The sequence below is a fragment of the Anser cygnoides genome, chromosome 4 (assembly GCF_040182565.1).
Source record: "Anser cygnoides isolate HZ-2024a breed goose chromosome 4, Taihu_goose_T2T_genome, whole genome shotgun sequence".
In the NCBI taxonomy this organism is placed as follows: Eukaryota; Metazoa; Chordata; class Aves; order Anseriformes; family Anatidae; genus Anser; species Anser cygnoides.
The window spans coordinates 62,190,318-62,215,632 of NC_089876.1; the positions used below are offsets into that span (position 1 = coordinate 62,190,318).

Genomic DNA, 25,315 nt, shown 5'->3' on the forward strand with positions numbered 1-25,315 from the left:
AGTACATTCTAACAATTTCCCTCAAGTACACTGAAAAGATATCAAATGTTAAATTACAGCCTTTCATCTTACAAAAAAATTCAAAACCTTAGACTTAGGTTGCATTCACCCATACCTAAAGAACCATTTAAAAAATACAATCTGTAAGTCTTTTCACAATTCCCATTTGGCTAGCCTCACCAAATGAACAAACAACCAAAAAAAAAATCTAAAAACCTCCCTAAAAACCTCACCCCAGAAACTCAACCCTGTATGCTTCTCCACAGAATTACAGGCAATGAAAAACTCCTTCTACATTGATAGGACTATATATAAATTCTCTCTCTTAAGGGTAAAAACATAAGCTTTAGTCACTTAAAATTAGTTTATTATTCGCTATAAAGTTAATGTTCTATTTTACATCAGAGAAAATTAAATGACCAAACCCACTTCCATATATAAAAAGATGAAACTATTTTGATCCAGCCGTACTACATTGGAAGACTACTATTACTGTATTATTACTATAAATATTGGTCTAAAACTCAATTCTGTAACACTACATTGAGATTTTTGCAAAAGCAAATCAATTCAAGTTGTTAGAGGTACAAAGAAACTGTATTTGATACCTGGGAAATGTAGATTCTACCTTAAGAGAATAATCAATGACCATGTTTTGTTTAGCCTACAATAATGAAAACTGAGGGCTATGACTATTTTTATAGACACAACCATGAGTAAAAGAATAACTAAAGGTGAAAAGGCCCTCCTAGAATTAAAGGGCAACAGACTAAAGGGACTATGTGTAAATTTAGCTTGGAAATTGGAAGAAGTCCATCCAACTCCTCAGGTTATAGAATAGTTTCTGAAGAGGAACAGCATGGACAAAATACAAATTACTTTTAATATGGAGTATACGTTGTTTATAAAGCAAAGAAAAAGACTATTTTACTCCGTAGGTCTGTTTTAGTTCTATGTTCTTTCTCATTACGATCCTGCTTATGAAGCATATCACGAGAGAATCAGCGAGGAGTTGCTGTACATCCTTTAATGCCACAACTAGAAAAGCAATCAACTTCACTGCATGGGGCACAGAAAAGCCTAAATAATCTAGTTTTCTGACCCTCTTAAGTGATCAGTACAAATGTCTTATTCAAGTATTTGAAAGTAGATCATGAAGCAAGAATCTTACTAGAATTTAAAGAACTACAGAAATTTGACAGCTCAGGGATATTGCTAGTCCTCCATAATGATTTTGTAATATTCAATAAGATTGAGAAGTGTTTTCGTTACCTTAAAATATTCCCTTTTTGATCCAACAACTGTGCGATACTGTTTTTGTGAAGATAAGCTTTAATAACATGCACAAAAAGCACATTAAGGACCTAGAGATTAAATCCTTAAGGGGCTTAACTCTCATTTAAATTGTCACATCAGTGGATCAAATCTAAATGACAAAGGTTTCCTGAACCTTCTCTAACTGTGAAATAGTGTCACTGTTAATGTTAGAAAATGCTTCCTACAATAAGGACTCAGGACGACTTGATTTTCCAACTTTTTCAAAAAGTAACTTTGCTTTTACTTGGAAATGAAAACTTTGAGTTGTTGCACTTCATGGAATCAAATCCGTTTCATCTGAGAACTTTCAGATTTAAAGAAAGTAAAAGGAGGAAAAGGAACAAAATGCATGAAATAAGAGAACAATCAGAACAGAAATAGATAAAATAGCAATGTGTTTATGGACCAGAGACAGAGGTTGCCTTATACCTCCGCAAGGTCTGAAAAGAGTGCTTGACTTGTGCTACGTCTCAAAGTATCCCAGTAGCTTCTGGGGACAAGGTCCTCTCCTTCTGTTTTAAGAACCTGCAGAAGTTTCAAGAAGCACAATAAAACAACAGGTTACAGACTTTTAAATCTTTCCTAATTGATCCTCAGAAACAAGGCTTGATTCTTTTGCTTCTACACAGAGAAATCTCTACCCAGTTATATGACACTTTGTAAATCAAAGCAATACTGGTCCATTATGGCTATTTGATTTTTACTTATGATGTGGCTGTGCTGAAAGTATCACCAGACTCCACCTACCCAAAGTAAGCAAGCTAGGGAAAGCAGAGAGTGATTTTTTTTCTATAAGTACACGTGAAAATGGCCATCTAAACTTTGTATTTTGCTGTAGGTTTTTCCTCACAATTTTGTTTTGCCTAATATATTAATTTTCCATCTTACAATAAGAAATTTATTTCCTTATTGATCCGAATATAAAAGGCATCATTCAAATTGTTATATAAATTTCATCCAATCACCTGGATGACATTCTTGTAGGAATAAGGAAAGGTAAAAATCAAGCCTAACAAACCTAACTTTAACCGACATACATATCAAGAAAACACTAGGCAAATGATGAACAAACTTACCTTACTTAAATGAAAAATAGGGTGTTTAATTTCTCCAAGGAAAATATGCTTACCTTTTTGCTCTGAAATAATCTGCATTATTTTTGGTCGCCTGAAAAATCCTCCCTTTTTATAAGCATTCCTTTATCTTGCAATTAGTCTTGAAAGATCTATGTAATACGTTTTTGTTTTTTTTCCCTCCCCCAAAGAATCTAGGGGACACAATCCTGATGAAGACAGCAGAAGGCTAATCTGAATTTGGTTAGGGTTATTGTAACTACATGAATTTTCCTCCTTCCTCCAATTAATCTTAAGTAGGTCTCCCATTTTCAGGACTCCCTACTCATGTCCATATGGGCATGCAAGTCAAAAACACAGAATGAGTTTAATCTTCTAAATATGATTTTTTTTTTCTTTGTATCAGCACGTATTGTTCTATTAGACAATTTACACTGATCGGAATGCTGTGCAATGTGTAACACACACCATTATCACGAAGAATACTGTTTGTATTAATAGTTCACCTTCAACAAGTTGAAGGGTTACTGTGTCTGTGTATTTCACATTATGACAAAAACCAGAAATACTAATATACAAAACTCTTTAGATAGCTGAAATATAATATGATTTCCAACCTTCTCTTTTCCCTTAATGTTCGTCAGTACAATAGCTTCTCAGGTAACAGGTCTTCAATACACTTGTAATATTTCCACCAGTGATGCCATTACATGAGTGAAGGTATTATCTAAGAGCTCTTATCAGTGCAGTGAGGCTCAGCGCACATGGGACTGTCATGTATTAATTTGCCTCAGCTGTATTTCACATATATAAATAAATGAATCTATGATATCTGTAATTCGCATTTTTTATGAATAATGCTCTTAATACTACCAAAGCAATATTTCAGCACTAAGTCAATATGTAATTTGATAAAAAGAGAACCAATAAAAATACATAAAGATATTTAATATACGGTGTTGGCTGCAGAACATTGCAAAATACTTGCTGGAAGGTACTAAATAATCTAAAATATTTTAACTTGTCTACTGCTTCTAGAGCTTCTGTTATGTACTTTCTCCTCTATCCAATTCAATTCAGCTCCTTCTGTGAATTGTCATCAAAGAAACGTGACAAGTTACTAGGAATTATAGCCTTATTTAATATATACTACACTTTTATTTCCTTTTTGAAAAAATCTGGTTTTATCTTTCTCTTATAGTAGAGTAACAGTCCATATGCTGTTCATATTCACATTATTCTCATACATTCTCAAAACTCCGTTTAGTCCTAAATTTCTAAATTTAAAGAAATTGTTTTACTTCAGCGCGTACAGGATTTGGTCCTTATGGCATCAGTTTCCCTCTAACATTTATTTATATCCCTTTGATATTTACTAGGCCATGTGTTAGAACACCTCATTCTTTTATGCATACAATTCTGTAATATATCTATCTTAAGTACTCACTGAATTTATTCTCTTACTTTAGCTAACAGAATTAGTACTTTAGGGCATGCAGATTTTATTTTCCTTACATGCATCTTATGACAATTACTACATTTCAGTTTGCATTTGGCTAGTAAAAGCACTCATGCAATACATGCTGAGCTAGTCTTAACACACAATTGCAGTATGCACCAGATCGTGACTTAAAAGAATTAACCTACAGAAATGAAAATACAAAAATATTTAAACCACTTAAAGCTGCATGGCATGCACCTTATGGCTTATAGACCTTGACACTTCTCAGAAAATTACAGGTGTTGTTAAGGATAAGGTGAAGAAAAGGGCCCAACACAGTACTTTTGCACTATCTCAGACATTTTAGGGCTGTACTTCCTTGGTCTCAAGTATCTTCTACTCCCCAGGACATTAAGGGAAAAACTGAAAAGGCCACTACAATTCTGGTGAATACATTCAAAAAACCTGAACATTCTTTTTCTCTCTTGCCAGTTTCATCTCTTACTCTTCTAAAATGATCAAAAGTAAGTTTACAGTCACCTACATAATGAATTTTTTTTTTTCTGTAAGATCCTTTTCTAGTTCATCACTAAAAGTTCTTGTTTGTTCTGTATGTGAAGCACAAAGGCTCTCCTTTTTTTTTCCTTTTTTTTCCTCTTTTTTTTTTTTTTTGACAGCATAGTAGGGGGCAGATGACGAAGGTGAAGGTTTCATATAACTTTTGCTATTACATCACATTATACACAAGGAGGCAAGACAGACTCAGGCTTAATGTACCTAGGTTAATTAACAAGGTGGCTCTACAATTTTTTAAGATCTATTTTGTCCTTCTTCTAAAAAAATACTAATTCCTTCATTTTATATAAACAGTGAGAACAACCTTTCATTCTGGTAGTCTGGTCTGTTTCTGAATGCTTGCAATGAGCGCATGCAACTTTTCATGGAAGTAAGCAACCATCACATTTTTACTGATTAGCAGAAATAATTGATTTGATGAAAAATATAAATATAGTAAATATTTTTATCGCATATTATTTCACCTTGCTGGTGAAGACTGCATAAATGAAAAATATTTAGAGTACATACACTGTTAGTAGAGGTATGATATCCATAAAGCTGAAGACGCTGACAGACAGCAAAAACGGGCCAAGTCAAGTATCACGTCAGAATGAAGACAAAAGAAGGAAAAAAAAATAAAGACAACAGAATAGGTTAAGATTTATTTTATATAACATTAGATTTAGTTTTATTTTAAGGTGACAGTGAATAGAAAATGGTTTGCTTTATTTTCATTCATTAAATTTTCTTTAGAGAAATACGAAGTTGAAGAGATTAATGTCAGGAGGAAAGTTCCATTTTGTAATCTTTTCTGAAAACCTCTTCTTCTGGGTGCAAGTTGCCTTGTTCAGAATAAACAGTGTGTGAGAGATTCAACAATCGACCTACAGTTTTGAAAAACTAATAACGCTAGTTCTTCTCTGGGTGGGAAGAAAAGATCCCTTTTTAAACCTTATCTGAGCATATAAAGTATTAATTCTTGGAATTCAAACTTTATACAGTTTCAGGGACAAAAACCTGAGATCCTGAATCAACGGTCTGAAAAGGATACTGGGCACCATGACAAACTTCACAGATATGTCAAAATGTTTCTTATAATGAAGAATTCTTTCCATAAATATGTGCAAATCGCAAAAGAACACATTTATTCTGCCATGGGCTTGACAGACACTTGTACCTGATTTTTACCTGTCCACCAGTAAAATAATTCCTGGCACTGCTGCCATCCTCCAGACAAACCACGCTAGTCTATTTCTGACTTACCTTTCTCATGCATGTAATAAATGCAAATTTGACATTAAATTAAGAATTTAATGTTCCAAAAAAATCTATTCATATAATATAAACAACTGAAGATGTTTTGTGCTAGTCATAAGCAGTATTTAATAAATATATATATATATATAAAATCTGTTCGCTTATCAAATTTCAGCTATATTAAAACTGCTACATTAATAACAAGTATGTCTACATTTAACATTTTTTGTAAGCTATAAGAGCAGGAGTATAGTTTGGTTTTGCTACTGAGATGCCTCACTTTTAAGTGACTGAATGGCACTGCCTCATTACTATTCAGTTTTCTTAAAGATTCCAAGTGGAATCAATGCTACTGTTGTGGCATATAATACAACATTTAAATACTAATTTTTCTTTTCTATAAACCACTTAAGTATTTTTTCCAATAACTGCAGTAACTGTTTTTCTTTGTATATACTTAAAATTATACATATTCTTTTAACGATAAAAATTTATTGCTTCAAAACAAATTGAAAGTCATTAGCGAATGCGATACACATACACACACAATCTTGTACAATTTTGACCTGCATTAAAGAAAATAAACGGACTACCAGCTGCAACTATTCCAATTTTACTTACCAGCATTGCACGTTTTTCTTCATCTCCCTTTCTTTCTCTCTTCTCATTTTTTTTCCTGAAAATCTCTTGTAGCTACAAAACAAATCATTTTGTTCTTATTTTGCTTTTGGGCCATTTCACATGCATAACAATAATTCACCGTAACACTGCATGCACTATTAAAACATAGTTCTTCAGTTCCAATTATGTTTTTTGTTTATATTAGTTCATTAGTTCTTCAGTAAAATATCAATGTTCCAATGACAGTGTTTTTTTGTTTGTTTGTTTATATTCATGCCTTCGTGAATCTTCTGTCACCTTAAGCATAACACAGAAAGGAAAAATTTCTTTATTAGTTTTCCCACAAAATAAAGCTAATAACTCTGTTTGGGTGCACAATACTCAGAACATCCTATTTAGCTTTATGTTTTAGCCAGCCTAGGTCTGTACTGGCTTACAACAAGTGGGAGTTTCCAGTCTTTTCCAACTCCTCTAAGCACATCCTTTGTTGTCAGGTACTATTTAGTTTAGTTGTATAGCTATGCAGTCAGCTGGATCAGTTTTTTTTCATGTTAGTTAGCTAGATCAGTTCTTATTCCTGCTGGCACAAGCATGGGGTGGAAACACCTGGTGGGGGCGAAACATTCCCTTTAAGCAGCAACAAACTACTACTCAAGAGTAATTTATGAAGTACCTTTGTTTTTTCAAGTATGTTCAAAGAATACTTTTGAGTCTTGTAAAACACCTCCTTCCCAAATTTCTTTATGTTAAGAGCTTTAGACATGACTTCTGAGACAACTTCAAAAACCACATTTAAAACATACAGAGATTCTTACACATTTATTTTTAGAAATTGCAATGTCTTCATATTATGAAATGGTCTGCAGTTCTATTTCTTTGTAAGTATCAATATACTTTAAATAATTGTATTATTGCAATACTTACAATATTCCCAAACCATTAGAAAAAGAAAAATGACATTATTCTTCACAGCAGACAGAGCAGTATTACGATGCTGTTACTGTGATGCCATCTACCAGTGAACTTCAGCTTTTCAAAAATCGCATCTGAAAATATTATACTGCCCCTTGTAGTATGTGTTAATTCAAAATGGGCCAAAAAAAAAACAAACACACTGTAGCTGACAAATTTGTCCTATCCAGAATATGGTATTTTTAGAACCAAACATCATGGTATACAAACAGTGGTTTCAAAGACTGGATTTTACCTACCAGAAGCCTGGTAAAAACCCGATACTGATAAAGTGTGTGTGATATACTTCGCAAGAAAATCTTCCAAATTTAATCAGAATAACATATTTCAGAGAATGAAAGACAATGGGATCAGCAAACTCTGCTGCTGTGGTATGATAGCAATAAAATAAATGAATGCAGTGTTAGAGATCAAACAGCAAATGCCTTTGTAAATAACATTTTATGAATTTCCAAAATGAACTACTGTCTTCTGGAACTGTCTATAGAGCAAATACAGACCAGAGTATTGTGTGTCACTGTACCTACTTTTAAGTACAGGATTAATTTACAGATCTAGTTATATCTTTTCAAATATTTTTGTAAATTCACAGGCACAAACTACTGTAACCTATGCTGACAAGGAAAGAGTGATGAGAGGACATTTAGCTTGATGGCCTAGAGTATTAAACAGCTTGCAACCCACAACTGTGGAAAGGAGAAAGGTAAATGAAGAGATAGAAGTAGAAAGAAAATACTTTGTGAAAACTGAAGTGACAAGCCATCAAGTAAGAGAGAAGAGTGGCAGTAATTGAACACACACATACCTCCCCCTAAAAAAGAAAAAAATCTAGGGGAAAAAAGGCAGTGCATCTTTGGATGTATTTCCCCTTCCACTGAAGCAAAGAGGGTAGGATTCTGTTGCATTCACCATTAAAGCGCTTGCTAAACTTCTGGAAATGGATCTTTTGTTCAGAAAGAGTGCTATAGGATACCAGTGAGTAGAAAAGTGAATGTGAGAGGATCTGGGAGTACTTTCATAGGAACATTGTTCGGAACAGGATAATGAGATTGTTGAAAGGAGCAAAACCGAGATCTCCTGTAACAAGGGAACACAATCCTTCTGTTCTCTGACCTCACCCTTATGATATAACCAGAGGGAAAAGCACAAACACATGATGAATTAGTTTACAAAACCACCAAAGCTGTTATCAGAAAAACTAAGTATTTTGCAACTCTTTACTACATGTACTCTTTTTCTTTGAGAATCGTAACACGCGATCCCTACACCATTCTCTAGAAAGAGGGTTTTTTGTAAATCTGAAAAGTATTAACTTTACTTCCAATTAGCTCTCCATAATCAATGAAGAAGTATTTTGCAAACGTTGGATGTAGTTCAAACGTCTACGTTTACAGTTTCCTGCTTCCAAGCACAGAGGAGATGATCCACACCCATGCAAAGTGAGTACGGATGTCAGATACATAGTCTGCAGCTGTGTCTATCAGAGAATAACTCTGGTATCACTGAATAAACTTTTATTCTCATATTTACTTTTATTTACACAGACACCATTTATCTACCTTCCTATGTATTTTAGTTTTTCTTACTTCAGATCTAACATTCTGATGTATGGGTTTTGACCTAATTTTTTTGAAGGGTTACTGATACTAATCCAGCAGAGTTAGGATCATCTATATGTGTATCTATATGTGTATATAGTGTATCTAATGTTTGAAAAGTCTAATTTCTTCTATCCACTAAGTCCGGTAATAGGAAAAGAGTAAAGAGGAATTTTTAACGGCTATCGGTGACCATGACAGAGAAGAAATAAAAAGCAAGATGTGAAGAGGACTATAAAAGCACGCTTATAAAGAAAGATGTAATATCCATCCCTAAGTGTTGCACTTTTTTCCCTCCTTTATGTATGTATGTGATCCTATTTTTACCATAAGTTTCTGAAAGGCAATGCTTCCTGCTACAATTTTCTCTCCCATCCTAGCTCTTGTAATGCATGACCTTCTTTCATTATTTTAACAGTCTATTCCACTAGCTGGTCTGGATAGTCATGAAAGACAACCTTCCCATCTCCCAGCAAATTACTTCAATGTTTGGAGCTTTTTTTTTCCTGGAGGAGATGGTTTTTGGAATCAGCAAATGGAAGGAAATGTACATTTAATATTATAATAGAAAAAATGTTTAGCATGCCAAAATATGCATGTGGCAGCAGCTTCCAAAACAAAAGAGACCTGTTCTGATGGAGCTAGGCCAACAGAAAACAAGTCCTCTTCAGATCTCACTCACTGGCTGTGCATCACCTCCTTGAAAAAGAGAACTGAAGGAAGTGCAGTGTGTTGAGGATAGTTTCTGTGAAGTTTCCATTTTCTTTAGGTTAGCATAGGTTATTTGGATTGAGCCTTATAGCTTGAGTTGGAAATAATTCAGAAACAGAACACGGGAAGTTAGGGTGCCTTTGTTTTTAATTGTGTTTTTAATTAAATAATTCTACTGATCACTGATATAGCAATATTACTTCAACAGTCTTAATTATCTGTGAACGTAGTAGCAATTATAAAGATCCAGAATAAAAACTGGAATTAAGCTTCAAAAACCATTACATACAATATACATATGCACTGTAATAAGAAACTACTATTTACATTACATTTACTGTTTACATTAAATAAGGTAAATAAACCACTCCAGTCAGTGGAGAATGCCTCATGTTCTCATGATTGCTGACATCATCTTAAGTCTCAATCTGGACAGAAAGTGAATTTCAAGATTACATAAGAACATTGAAGGACTGAAAATATACGTACCACTAAGAATTCCTTTTTGTCCACCATCTCATTGCCATCAGTATCAAACATGTTGAAAGCAATTCTAAAACCTGCATGCGGCTCTGCCAAAAAAAACCCAATCATTTCTTCATTTGCTCAGAAAAAAAACAAAATTCTAAGAAATTATTTTCTTATTATTAAGAAATTATGTCTTTTATAAAAGCCATATCCTTAGCTAATTTAGATTAGTATATTTGTGAACATAGTAAATGCAAATCAGAACATCAATATAACAGTATTGTCTGTATTATGAAAACATAAGGTATGCTCACAAATGCATAGATTAGGGAAATATACAGTAGAAACAGAACATGAAATATTCAAGAAAAATACATTTCGTTAGAGGTTGGTTCAGCAGTTAAAAGAGTGTTAGTTCATAATTAGAGTCCATTTTATTTAATAAAATTGTAGAAAATAAGTTTATGAAAACAGTGTTCTCAAGACACTTTAAAAAGCTTTGCAAAAAAAAGTACAGGATGCAACTCCTGGTCAAAATGAATGACATGTTGAAAGAGGCAGAATTTTCTTGTTTACGTGCTTACAGTCATTGAAATTTGAGATCAGGTTAGAGTTTTACATTAGTTCAGAAACACGTTGACTTTGAAGGCAACTGTAAGTGAAGTCTTTGGGCAACATTACGGTGATAATTCACTGCCTTGCAATATGGATGAATTATGGCCAGAGGTCAGTCCAGATAAAGAGATGATGGAAGGATATCCGCTGATATAGCACTTAAGGATTGTACAGGTTTGGGCTAAAGTTCCCGCTCTGTTTGTTTCACAGAAAGTATCCAAATCATATCTGAATAAAAATCTAATGAATCCAATATAAATGTTTTAATTGTATACAAAGGAAAGACAAAACACTTTGATCCTTCCCAAAAAGCAGATCTTAAAATATCAGTCAGCATCAGGCTTAGTTTACTCTAGCTATAAGTTCTTCTACTTTGTTTTCACAGGTGGTAGAAGAATAAGTATTCAATTTTGTTAGTGTTTTCTTACATAAATATTTACTTCAGTTTGACAGAAAATGAAACGTTACTGATATCACTATTCCACTGATGCTGTCTTTTACGCACTAAGAGGTAAAACAAAACAGTAATAATGTATATGACATATATTCTTCTCCCTATATTCAATGTCCTTTATGACTACTGAATTCAGTACATTCAATTAGAAACTGTATACAAATTTCAAAGAACAAAGCAAGTTTAAGATCTTTACTGGGTTTTAGCTGAAGTGCCTCAGCTTTCTTAATACCCAGTAAAAGATGTTTCTAGAGAATAAATCACTTAAAACATAACACAGGATTCTGTAGGACAAGACAGGTTCAAATGAATATAAAGATGCTTGATACATTTTTTTTTCGATATTGGGATATGCAGGAGAGGACAAAAAACATCCCAATGTGTAGCAATACATTTGAAACTTAAGAATTTGAAAGGAAGCATTTTTTTTCTTTCCCCCAAATACTTACTTGTTAAAATACATAAGAGAAATAAATATTCTGTGTAAGATATCACACCTGAAAACAAAAACAGAAAAAAATATGCAAAATTAGTTTTACTTTGGATTCAAATCTTAAACTTGAACATATTAAATCTATGTACAAGACAGAACATTTTCATACATATGCATGTGTATTCCCATTTGTTTGCATGTGACCATATTCAAGTTAGTCATTGATTCATTTGACTAAAATATGGATCTATGGTGGTTTGTTTTTGTTTATTTTTATTTTTATTTTTATTTTTTTTCTGTAGAGTATTTTAGGAGATAGATACATTAAATAAGGCAAACTAGACAGTGGAGAATAGCTCATTAAACAGAAGCTGGTTAGATTTTTAGAAGCTATTTAGCTCTCTGAAAATCTCACCAATAATACATGACAACACTCTTTTAACAGGAGAACATTTACTCTGAGAACTTTATTAGTGCTTCCTCCTGATGCATACTGTTTGAAAACAGTTCTTGACTTTAATATATGCTTTCTAAGTGCATGTCCTATATTAACTGAAAACTTGGCCTTGCATTACTTATGAAAGTAGTTTGGGCTTTCGAGTTGTCTTTATATGCACACTTTCATAATAATCACCTGAATTTTATATTAAAACTCTTATTAAATGAACGTGTAGAGTTTGTTAAATATTTTCAAAGCCTATTAATGGAACCTGTACTGTCATCTTCCACATCCAAAATACCCGTAAGGAATACATCCAAGCTTTTCATCTTTTGTTAGATATCAAAAGGCAATCACAGTATGAAATGGCATTTCCTTTCCTCTTCAGAAATAAAAAAGGCAAAATTAAAGTTAGTGCTGAAGTCAATATCCAAACGGTATGTCTGGTACCCTAAGCTGTACTTCCACTTCTTCATCTCTTGGGTAAAAAGATAACCTTGCAGAATGCATATAGTGCAAGTGAAAAAGAACATCCTGCAGTGCACTAAGAACTGGCAATAGTAACCTGCAACTCTACCAAAAGCCTTTAGCTCTAACAGTCTTCAAGGCTGAGCTACCAAAACTCGTTCCTGATTTCTAACCAATTGATTCTGTTTTATAAAACCCAAAATCTTAAGTCAGTCCACAATATTAGACTATTTCAAAAGCTTAACAAAACAAGAACAAAAAAGTATTAGATGCCTGATAGCAGAGATGTCTAACTGCTGCGACTTTCAAAAGTTACTGTCTCCTTTATTTCAGTCCAAGTGAAGTTCGTAAGCAATTTTAAAAAACCCAGTCACACCTTCAGATGCTTAAATATATTCAGTTGAGTTAGACTTTAGAAGATATAATGAACTATGTAAATAGTCATCTGAACTTTTTTCACTGAAACACCTATATAATTCAAACTTAAACACTATATTATCCATATAGATTTCACAATTATTGAACAGATTTAACATCAGCACTTCCAGTGCTGCCAAACTAAGAAACTTCAACATTTTCAATTAATACTTATAGCACAAAAAGTTCCATATTAGTTCTGTCCTGAAATAATATTCATGAAGACTTTGTCATTTTTCCAGCTTTGCGGTGAAGATTCCCTGCTTTTAAGAACAGTTGTAAAAATCAACTTAGATACTTCTTCAGCTGCATTCTCCAGTAACACAAAGATGTGAATCAATGTGTGGCTTGAATTTACACAGCACCTTGCAGAAGTTCTTTGACAAATGCCTACTTGAGTCTGTTTGGACAAGCAGCTATCAAGAAATCAGATACCTCAAAGGTTCTCATTCGGTGATGTAAAACATTCTTTAATAGCCCGTCAATAAATGTAAAAAATGAATTTTTGTTTGTTTGATGACACCTTCTTTGTTGTAGAACGGAGGAAGGAAGTGCAATTGTCAAACAGTCCACCACAGGTATGAAGACAGCAATATAAAAGGCCTTGAAAGCATTCTCTCCTTTTGTTTGTGCTGGTATATTGTAGCTGTAGACAGATAGTTCTGGTTGATTGCTCTGAGTGTTATGGGAGAGAGGCTCTGTACTTTCAACTGAATTGAAAGAAAAGCTTATACCAAGATCAGAAAGAAGAGGTGGAGGTCACTTGAGGGTAAAACACAAAAAACTAAGACCTAAAGCTGGCTGGCATAAACCTGTGTAGTTTATCTATGGCAAAATATATTGACTTTGGTACTTGCTTCATACTAAAATGTGCATGTTTTAAAGAATATGAGTAAAATAATCTTGAAGTGTTCATATCATATACTAAATGAGAATGAAGGAGACTTGAATTCTATTCCCATTCATTTCTATTCCCTTTCCCATCATCTATTCTTATATTATCTATAAAACGTGATAGCAGAACTCACTTGTTTTGTAAAGTGTACCGAAAAGCTATGAAAGTGCTGAAGTTTATTACCAGTGTTACCAGTTTATTACACCAGTTTTGAGTCCTCTTAACTTCTATTAGATTCTGTAGAATTTCACTAACAGAAGACTGGAGTAAAATATTGTTGAATCAAGACTGTCTGTTTTGGAGACGTCTTATTACAGACTTAGTAAGCAATATCTAAATACATTTTTATAAACTGATAACGTACTGATTTAACAGATTCTGAAGGTGAATAGTCAGATGTTCTGACTATACAACTGTCAGCCAAGAGCAAGGAAATACAATGCAAAAATGTGCCAGTTTCTGCTTCTCCCTGAAGTACTGACTGCAGACTCAGGGCAAAAAAATCTAAGTGCAGTTTACAATTCAAGATTCAAGAGATTCAAATCTCTAGAACACGCTAGAGATTTGAGCTTGGGACCCTCCTCTAAAAATAGTGGTTTACTTACTTGTGTAATAAATTTAAGCTGTAGTTGAATTAGACTCATAAAATAAGTGCACACATTTGATTTGAGTTTTGTTGTTAGCATGATTATTTTAAAGATCCAAAAAGTGTCTTTATTTTATAGCAACTACTTGTGGCTGCTTTTAGAAATATTTTTAAAGTTCCATCAGTCCTTTACTATTCTGAATATAAGCAAAAGAATATGGGGGTTATTTACCATAAGTAGCTTTTGCATTTTGGTACACAAGCTAGCAGATTCTTTTTTTCATTTTTTTTTTTGTAAGTGATACAGAATATTAAAGAGGGAAAAAAAAAAAAAAGACCTGGACCATGGCTCTTCCTTTACCAATAACGTTGTAAAGGCTCAAAAATAGCTTGGTCTGCTCGCTTTAAAGGGATAAAACAGAATTTCTGAAACTCTTTCTGTTGTGAAGAAAACATTTATTCAATTATATCAGGGACCATCACTGTCTATATAATCACATCACTGTACCAATTAAAAAAAAGTAAAGACATTTTGCATCTTTTTTAGAACATTCCATATAAGTTCTGTTGTCCGAACTGACAACAGTTCTACAAATGAGTTTTCAATGGAAGAAACTGAACGTGAAACAGTGAAACATCAGTTTAACATATACTAAATTACCAGTTCACTTAAGAATATTAGCTGGAAGATGTCACAATTAAAACACTGCAGAGACTAAAGGGAACTTCTGTATTCTTTAAAATGTAGAAAGCAACAAATTTATTTTTTTTTTAAACTTGATTACATTTTCTGAAAGATTTAAGTACGACATTACTTCAGCCACAATAAATTAATATATATGACAATTTGGTTCAGGAAAATGAGTTCTTATCCCTCACCTTTCTCATTAAGATTACGGAAAAGTTTGGATGATCCTTTCCAAACTGGTGGCGTCTCCATAAGGATCTGATTCAATTCCTAAAAAATAAGATTTGAAAAATACTGAAGAATATATTTAGATATTTAAATGAAGATGTTCTCTGATTATGAGTAAATGCTAGGAAATCAACATGAAAGACAAGAAAGGAACTCCATGCAAATCTACCACTTAATTTAACTTCAGTTTATCACAATGACTTTGTAATTACTCAAACACATACATAAATTTTGCATACATGATTAATACAAGAATTGCTCATCCAAGAAATAATCTGCATGAATACTAAGTGCTTGCAGAATTGGAGAGTTACGTATAACATATTGTTGCTGAAATTACTCACCATTGCACATGTTCACTGAAGCCAAGGATGAGTCCCCCCTGGATTTCAGTGAGGTTTTGATACAAGCTCTAGGAAATTGTTCTTTTAAAATACTCATCCTAAACTAAAGCAAACTTCACCCATGAATACAAATGTACTTTGCTCTCAATACACGGACACTGAAACAGCCTTCTTGCAGTTGTACAAATATAAAAAAACTAAAATGTGAGAGGTACTTCAACATCACAAAAGGTAGAGTGGCATGAGTATTTCAGGCAGCTGTTACACTTAGCCACTAAAGAAACTCAGATACAGGCTGAGGAAGGAACTGACAGAGGTTCGAGAAAGTCAGTAAATGTAACGTAACAGGCACAGCTGCTCAAGTATGTTTGAGATTCTGTATTCAAATCAGTCTGAAGTGACAAAAAAGAAGAAATTAAAATTTATGCATTTTTTTTTTATAAGGATGAAAAGCTTTCTTCTGCAACTACAAGTTTACATCATGAAAAAAGGCAGTTGTAGCAAAACATATGGTTATAGGAATTATTCCAGCCCAGGAACTATTACCCACCTGCTTTGAAAGGGATCGCCACTTTTTAGCACCTGCAACAGAAAACAAAGTTATGAATATACCAAATTTAGTTATGTCAATATGGTGTCATTAAAATTATACTACATCCACAATCCCTATTTTCTAGCCAAACAAAAAGTATTTTCCCTACTTTATTAATGAGATAAGTCCTCAGCCTGGTTCAAAAAAATTCTCTTAAACTATTTTTTCTAATAATAAGATAAACACATACCTAGACTCCTAACTTTCAATTCAGACTTACAATTTTTAATCAAACTCCACTTTAGCATGAGAAAATATATTCTATCTCCTAAACACATCATTAAAGTATTAAACTGGAAATAGTGAGCATTTGTGTTAACTTACAGTATCAATGAATAGTCTGAACCATCATTTAGCAGCAGCAGTATTACAATTTCGACTGTAAAGGAAACCTAGATTCTGGCCCCTGCTTCAGTTCACTAGCCATATATTTGAAAGCAAATACATAGAAAATCCTTGAAACAACATCAGAAGCTAGGACTCCTTTCAGCCATTCCTAAGAACTTCTTTACTTAGGAAGAACTTCTTTACTGAAAGGGTTGTTAGGCATTGGAATGGACTGCCCAGGGAGGTGGTTGAGTCAGCATCCCTGGAGGTCTTTAAAAGACATTTAGATGTACAGCTTAGTGATACGGTTTAGTGGAGGACTTGTTAGTGTTAGGTCAGAGGTTGGACTAGGTGACCTTGGAGGTCTCTTCCAACCTAGATGATTCTGTGATTAGATTCATGCCCCCTTTTAGAGCCTCTGTTGAGCTAATTTTTTGTAAGCAATTTTAACAAAAGCTGAAGAGTTCAGAACTGAAATTGCTCATTAAACCTGAAAACTCATAATGAATAAGACTGAACAGATGCTTTCTTCCTGAAGCCTTAAAATGAAAGAATTCAGGAGCAGATGATACTGGCATTTGACAACAGTTGTCTACAACCACCTAAGAATTCAGAACTTGATGTTCATCACCACCCTCTCAAGACAAACCTTTGCACACATTCAGTATTAAGATAAAGCACTGCAAATATCAGAATTTGCAAGGGTACAAGAAATTGATTATGTGGTCAAATACTTATCTTCTTGGTTAGTAAAGGCTAATTTTTATAGAGCAAAACACCCTCTGGTACTAGAAAACCCTTTCTCATGGTGGTGTCCATGCTTCATTAAGTAACAACCAGGACACAAAAGCTACTCACTGTGGTCTCTCACTGGTTCGTGCTATGACACTGACTGATATTTTAGTTCTACGCCTCAGCAATAGCACTAAGAGTGTCTGCAAATCCCACTGCAAATATGGTGGGGTTACATCACGCAACATCGTTATGTGAGCCAACTTTTTCATATACTTTTCAGTTTAATTATTTAATGTCAATTAAAGCTTTGTCTCAAAATGCTAAAACAACCTCCTTTACCACATAAATTGCTGTATGTTTATGCCTACCACAAAAAATGGGGAATAATTATATCTAGCTTTCCAGTCAGATAATTTCTCATGTTAGATATAGATTTATCCTTCTAGACAAGCAAGTGAAGTTTTCTGTCTATATACATACTTCTTACAGCTCAGTACTAAGCTGAAGTTTTTAAGAGCTTTTTAGCAAAACAAAGTATTTCCTCTTCTTTTAATTGACTTTCTGAACATATAAACACATATTCAGATGGTAAAAACGTATCAAGCATAACTATTAAGATATATTTTCCCAAATGAAAGCCTTCACCTTAAAGGCAGCAGGAGAAAGTTAATTATACCATTTATTTCATATTTGACTCCAGTTGCCTGGAGTCAAAAGTTACATTTTATAAAAGAAAAATATACTCTTTACCATATTAGTTAGTGTTTAATCAAAAAAAGGAAGTGAACACCCTCTTGACTTTTGTAGGGTTTACAAGATTTCCAAAGTAAATCAATCACAATAGACGCATTCACTCCATCAAAAATCTCATTCAGGTCTAGTATCATTAGCTTTTCTATAAAGCAGACACAAAGAGCTACTATTATTACTCTTCAAAGGGTGGTTTTGCTTTCTGACAATATTCAAGGCCTTTATAGTCTTCATCCATAAAAAAAAATTAAGCATATGTTCTTTTATGCAAAATATAGACACTGTGGTATGTTGGCCTGCACGGACCCTGCTATTTATAGTTTCAAACAAAACTAAAATGATCCAAAATTACAAAATATTTCTAGCAGGTATTATTTTATTCAGAAAAATACTTTATTTAAACTTACTTCCTTTAGGAGAGCATAAGAAGACAGATAATTAAGATGTGCAAACTGACAAAGCAGTATAAAGATAACAACTAAACATTCAAAGATCAGAAGCTGGAAATGGTAATAAGTACATGTCATTTACTTCATTTATTACTTCCTATTTGTCAGCCTTCTGTCCAAGAAGTCAGCCCAGTTCTGCCTAAATATCATAGATGACTTCCACCATAATGAAGTCATCCACTTCTACTTAGTTGCAGCCTCCTACACCATCCCTTCAAATAATTATCTTAGTCATGTAATCTATAAAACTAGTGTATAAAACTTAAAGGCATGCAGGTTAGTTTTGCCTTCAGTCTCTGAGATCAACTGAGTATCAACTGGATACATGGGAAGGATTTTGATACAAGCAAGGTTTTTTACACTCAACTCAGAAGGGTTCTGCATTGTTTGAGTTCCTGATCTCTTCTCTTTTGACATGAGATGAACAGAATATCCTTGTAAGCTTAACACTTTTATTTTTTAAACATCTGAATACTTGCAGTGAAGGAGGAAGAAACCTAAATTTAATTAACATGGAAAAGTCTTACAGGTGTACCACATATGTAGTGTAGACAGACTAGTCAAAACATCGTAAAATGAATTTAAAACAAAGTGGATTATTTAACTGATGGCCAGTAAATGACACAAATACTCCATAGATATACATGACTATGCTATGGGATGCACTGCCAATGGAAAAGCTGCTGAAACCCACTTTCACAGTGACAAAAAAAAAAAAAAAAAAGGATGACCTGGAGATCCGGGTAAAGAAAGTAGATCCAACATGCTCATGTGTAATTATATTAATTTTTTTGTGATAAGGAATCTGCTTTCTCTGTTTCAAATGGAGAGCAAAAAAGGGAATGAAGATTTGCTTCCTGCTAAGTGCTTCAAAGTTTTGCAAGTTTTCACTACCTAAGCTCTATCTTCTGTCTTCACTGTTACGAGATTACATCTTTATTCAAATGCTATGGAAGTTTTGATCATGGATGTGCCATGGCTGGTTTCTTTCCTCTTTGTTTCACTACAGTTAACCTAACAATGGGGAAAAAACTGCAGAGACCTTTAAACTCTCCTTGACTGTTTTACCTGCTTTTGACTGCTCGCTATATTAGCTTTGTGGTATAGATCTTTCTTCCTGAAGTCTACGGTAAGGTATTATACATGTCACATCTGAGCAGAGATGCTTTCATTTCTCAGTTGTGTGCTGCTACCAATGCCCTGCAAACATGAGGGCCACGAAGTCATATTGGAGCAGCAATTCACTTACTGTTTGGTCACTCTTTGATATTTAAAGCAAAAATTTTAGAAAAAGTGAAATGAAGTTGTTAGTTTATTTTTCATCAACTTAATTAACACGCAGTGCTAGAAAGTGTAGAAAGTAGATTCCTGGAAGGACTGAAACTCCTGCTCAAAGTATGTTCTTTAGAAAACCATGACATGGTTATAGAATCTCTGTAGAGCAAAACCAACCAAACAACAAAAAACAACCCCCCTCCCCAACAAAAATGATACCAGATGACAATTTAAGATTGCAAAAATTGCAAACCAATGCTATCCTAAATTATTTAGAATACTGGATTCTTGCCTGCCTATTTACACAGAAAGTACACAGAGAAGGAGGTAAGAGTTTTATAGCAATACTGGTCTGCTTGGAAAGAAATCAGAACTGTAACTGTGTCAATGCAAAAGGTAAACATGAATTTGTGTTTCATGCCCATTAAGCTGTGTGTGACGTCTAAGGTAAGAATGTTTATCTAATGTTTTCTGAGGGAATCAAAAAAAAAAAGTATACAGATGTTTACAATCTAGTAGAAATCAGGATGCCGTCTGCATGCATTTGGATACCATTAAAAATAAAATTCTGGAAAGTTCAGCATCTTTTCACCACAATCAGAAACAACAGTAGCAATCAAAACTAAAAGGAAAAATAACATAAACCACCATCATTTCCCAAGTAATTTTAGCAATATAAAAATCCTGCTTACATTTGGGTTCATCATTTGTGACAGCCTGAATGAAGTCATATGGAGTCATATACAGCTGTCCTTCAAATTCTAAACTGGCAAACCTACGAAACCGTTGCTCCCGAGGTGTCGCATAAGGGTGCAAATCTTCAAGGTCTGATCTGCTTTCTGTAACCTTGGAAGACAGAAGGAAATAATTTTAACGTACAAAAAGTATTGTTTTACAATTGCCACTGCCATTCACTATATAGAAACTGGAAATGTAAAGGTGATAATTCATAAAGTCAAATCCAACCAAATATTTTTGTACAGTAAGAGTTGAAATTAGGATTTCACTGCTATCATTTTCAGTCTTCTACAATTTTAACAATAAATCTTCGTGCACTGAAATTGTTGACACTACTCAAGCTCGAGGGGGGGGAGGAGAAGTTAGGCTCATGAGTCAGAGAAAGGAGGACAATTTTAACTCAAAGAAGTCAGTGTAACTGGAGCAGTCAGACTTTAAATGACTCTGTTAAAATTATTTCAGTTGTCTGACATTTCCAGAAGAAAATTGAAAACTTTTTTTTTAATTGCTTTTTCATGTAGTATGCAGCTGTTGATAGTAATAGGCAAAACACCTCTATAACACCATTTACACAACACAAACCTTCTATGATTATTGCTATTTCAAGAATCTACTGCAATCAAAGCTATCATACTCAGGGAACAGAATAAGAACAGAATTACTCCTCCAGAGCTACAGAAGTATTATATGGCATGGAGTTCATACAACCCATGAGAGGTTTATAGATATTGGCCAATTCTGTTATGTTCATCATCCCACTATTTTTAAACTTAGTAATACAAAGCTGTAAATATTCTAAATTGTTATATCTTTATTTTATACTGTCAAAGCTTAAAACAGAAGATATACTACTACTAACTGAAAACTTTTTTTTTTTTTTTAACCTCAAAGCCAGGCAAACTCCTCCGTGGAATCAATAACTTGAAGAAACTGCATGTTTCTTGAACGTGTTTTCAGAGATGAAAAAGATAAAATCCAGACTGCTTCATAAAAGGAAAAGAAAGGATATACCTAAATCCATTTCATATATAGGAGTCTTAGTACTTGGATATTTTACCTAGGACATTTTAACCTGCCTTCTAGAAGGAAAAAAAAGACTACTGAGCACATAGTTCTCTTCCTGGACTGTCTCTAGTCCCTCTGAAATTATTGTGTCTACAGGGGGAGAAGGAAAAGGGAATCAAATTTAGTTTCAATGGCAAAAAACTGTCACAGAAATTAATTGTAATAGAATTGCTTATACATTCATTTAATTTTTAGTAGACTGCTCTATATACAAATATTCTATACTTCTGACTGAGAATCAGTCTTCCATGTTTTATCTTTTTCAAATGATTACTCAGTTAAATGTGACCAATAAAAAATATTCTAACAACCAGACCTACAAACTCTTTTTAGAATGACACACTCATATAATCACAGGATTGGTTTGGAAGGGACCTTAAAGACCATCCAGTTCCAACCCCCTGTCATGAGCAGGGACACCTCCCACTACATCACGTTGCCCAAACCCCCATCCAACCTGGGCTTGAGTACTTCCAGGGATGGGGAATCCACAGCTTCTCTGGGCAACCTGTGTCAGTGCCTCACCACCCTCTGAGTAAAGAATTTCTTCCTTATATTGAATCCAAATCCCTTCTAGTTTAAAGCTGTTACCCCCTGCCCTATCACTACACCCCCTGACAAGGAGTCCCTCCCCAGCTTTCTTGAAGGCTGCCCTTTAGGTACTGCAAAGCCTCTAAGGTCTCCCTGGAGGGGAAAAAAAAAAAAAAAAAAAGATGAATTCTCTTCTGACATATCCATATTCAAGCCAAAATATTTATGTGTTACTGCTGTTAGAATATAGTCTTAGTGATCCTTCTACAGTCCAGTGGCATTCAAGCTATGCCTTCATGTGGGATTTACACAACACAATTGTTTTGGTAGAGCTTGTAGTGACATAACTGATTATCTTTGTATTTGAAGTTTAATAATCTATCTTTTTTTTTTTGATACATATGTTATTTTATCACCGTTACAAGCATGCTTTCGAATAAACACAGGTTGTAAGCATGAGTAATATAGCAGTACCTCTGCAAAGTCAACTTTCAGGAAAGAAACTGCTTCAAGGCCATATTACATGCACAGTATGTGTAATCAATTGTAATCAATCATGCATAATCAGAAGAATCTGTAGGTAATATATCATTCAAGAAATATCATCTCACCTTGACTGTTAAGATTTGGAGAGCATGTTGAGTTTCTTTGTTCTCAAGAAACTCATACCATCTCAGGTACTGCTGCTTAGGATTTCCCTCAAGACACTTAAAAAAGCATTTGCAAAATTCTCAGGCATATCTTAACATTACCTTAAGTACCCTACACTAATATAAAACAACATATTGTAAACATGGAATTTTTAAGACATGCTTAGACTTAATTCATGCCAGTACTCCGGTCTCCAAAATCTTAGTTTCCACTTCACTTTCACCAGTCCACATTTCCCCTTTGGCTAAATATCAGTGCCAGTATTTTACACTCTGGCTAAAAGTCAGTGTAATCCAATATAAATACTGCTGGCCACCACTAAGAGCCATACCTCTCAATACCCTGCACGCCCTTAGTCTGGCACTTAAATGCTCTATTTGCTAAGTGTCAAACTGGACAAGAGCACTGATCTGAAAATTTTTTGTTTTTGTGGTGTTATTTCTTAGCCAGATAAAATCCTGGATCTATCCCCAAAGCACAGTATTTGTTCCAAAACCTAGGCCGCAGGAATTTGCAGCTTACGGAAAAGAAAGTTTCACCTCTTCCAGCAGAAACCTGTACCTACTTCAGGTTAGCACGGTGGGGAAATTACAGGTTTAAGCATAATTTTAGTCTAAGGAATAAAAATACCACTTTATTATGAACTTTGTGGTTTCACCTGAAACAATCAGAACAAGCTGTTTATGCTACTGATTTAACATGAACTCAAACAAATGTATACAGGGCTTAACTTACGAGTGTCAGATCACTGGACTCACCTATCAAGCGTCCAAGTGTCTAGGCAGGGTTTGGCTGCAGAAGATTCTAGGCACAAGCATTAGTAAACTGCCAAGTAAAACCATCTATGGGAATAATATTATTTTTTTCCTGATTTCCTGTTGAAAGCTTTTCTTCTTCTATTACTGCTTATTAATTCATGAAACTTACTTGCATTGAATCTGTAATTGTTAGGAACTACTTAATATGCTAATTAAAAAGTCAAGACATCCTAAAATGTTACCTCAACCCCATATCTTTACAGGCATTCACTTAAGGAATTCTCAACCTGTAATTACAATGTCTCCTCAATATATTCTCCCCAACTTTAGCAGATTATAATGCAGTGAGGCAAGTATGAGAATTTTCTGTGACACCGTGGTTTGCTCTCAATTGATTTATTTGATATTTTCGCCCAGGTTAGGCAATCTTGTTGTAACAGCACTAGTATCAAATCCGATGGACGCAGGAACGAGACACAGAGAGTAGATACTGAATACCTCAGGAAAGGTACTGTTAGTGAGGGAGTGAATAGCATTCGGTACGGTTCCAATTTCTATTTGAAGTTTCATGAGCTTATCCAGACTAAATCTCTCTGTAATTACCAACAATCTTCAAAAAAAAACTTTCATGAAAGTACATCTCTTTGACAAACAAAAGAGGGGAGATTTTTTTTAATGCTTCTGTTTACTAATCCTCTGGGCAATCCTACCTACAAACTACAATGATCTCGCATCATGTTATGGTTCTTTTGAAAACTGGACATGGTAATTCCCTTCGAGCAGAACGTCACGAACCTCCGGTAGCAGTATTATCTTAATTTTAGGCGTAGCAGGTTAGTTCCTGTTTATCTGTACGCGTATAGCAATCTACTTCACTGAACTCGCTGGAAAAAAGTGGCTGACACCAAGAATCCAGGTGATGGCCATAATTCCCATCCTGCCACCTCACAACTGTTCAAGTAGACGCCAAGGGGGGAGACTGAGGCTCAGCAGCTCTCACAAACCATGTCTTACCTTCTCCCTGTTCCCACAAAAGCCTAAGCACTAAGAGTTGTAAACAGTTTGTGCCTCTCATCCTTCTGCCCTTCCCCTTTCTAACTCCAGTGCATCTTTGTTAAGGTCGCTCAGCATTTTTAAGTCAGTCAGCTCTGAATGCATTCCATGCAGCATCTCTTTCAGAGTGATACCCCCCTGTATTATCTCCCTTAAATCACAGCAAAAACTTAACTGAAGGAAATTCAGGCTGTCTATCAAGCAAAATTACTGTCCCAAACTCACTCCCATTTTGTATTCATAGCTCACATGCTGTGTCTGCCAGCACAGCCAAGTCAAACAGCCCCAAAGGTCCAGTGCTCTCACCAAAGATTTCTATGTATTACTCCAACTGCCTTAAGGCATGGTTTCATCTCCATTTCTAGTCCCATATTTGTCTTACTGGCTCTCTTACCTCACTGATATGATGTCTGAATTTGGTATAATGTGAATTAACCTGGATGGTTATAGTGAAATCCATGCAGTAACTCTACACTGCCTTAAGATGGCCTAACACAGGACACAAGCTCACACAGTGACATCAAGGTAATTAAAACTGCAGTAGTTATGACCTCAAATTATTTGAAAATATCAATAAATGGTAATGATACTGCTCAGGGTCAGTAGAAGTAAGGTGCAAAAGATAAAACATGAAATCGCTACTCGTCCTCTTATAAAACAGAGAAGAAACGTGCTTTGCCAAGTTGTTAGTCATAGAACGTTAAGTCAGTAATTCTGAAGTTTTATTCTGTGGCCAAAGATCTATTTTTCCCATAGAGACAAGCTTAAATGCCAAAGACAGGATTTTTATTTGAAAATTAGAAAAACT

General features: G+C 34.4%; 1 protein-coding gene across 8 annotated transcripts in view; it reads right to left on the minus strand.

The window, feature by feature from the left end:
* Positions 1-25,315, minus strand: part of MICU3 (mitochondrial calcium uptake family member 3) — a 49,074-nt gene that overhangs the window by 18,140 nt on the left and 5,619 nt on the right. For 2 of the 8 annotated variants that reach the window (XM_013179908.3, XM_066996790.1), the window contains exons 2-9: positions 20,404-20,557; positions 16,134-16,165; positions 15,203-15,281; positions 11,535-11,582; positions 10,038-10,120; positions 6,268-6,339; positions 4,918-4,956; positions 1,747-1,842 (exon numbers count right to left, since the gene is read on the minus strand). In XM_013179908.3, coding sequence (XP_013035362.2) covers positions 1,747-1,842; positions 4,918-4,956; positions 6,268-6,339; positions 10,038-10,120; positions 11,535-11,582; positions 15,203-15,281; positions 16,134-16,165; positions 20,404-20,557 — 603 coding nt within the window. The remainder of the gene's footprint in view (positions 1-1,746; positions 1,843-4,917; positions 4,957-6,267; positions 6,340-10,037; positions 10,121-11,534; positions 11,583-15,202; positions 15,282-16,133; positions 16,166-20,403; positions 20,558-25,315) is intronic. The other 6 variants (XM_066996789.1, XM_066996791.1, XM_066996792.1 and 3 more) reach the window with 3 other exon arrangements.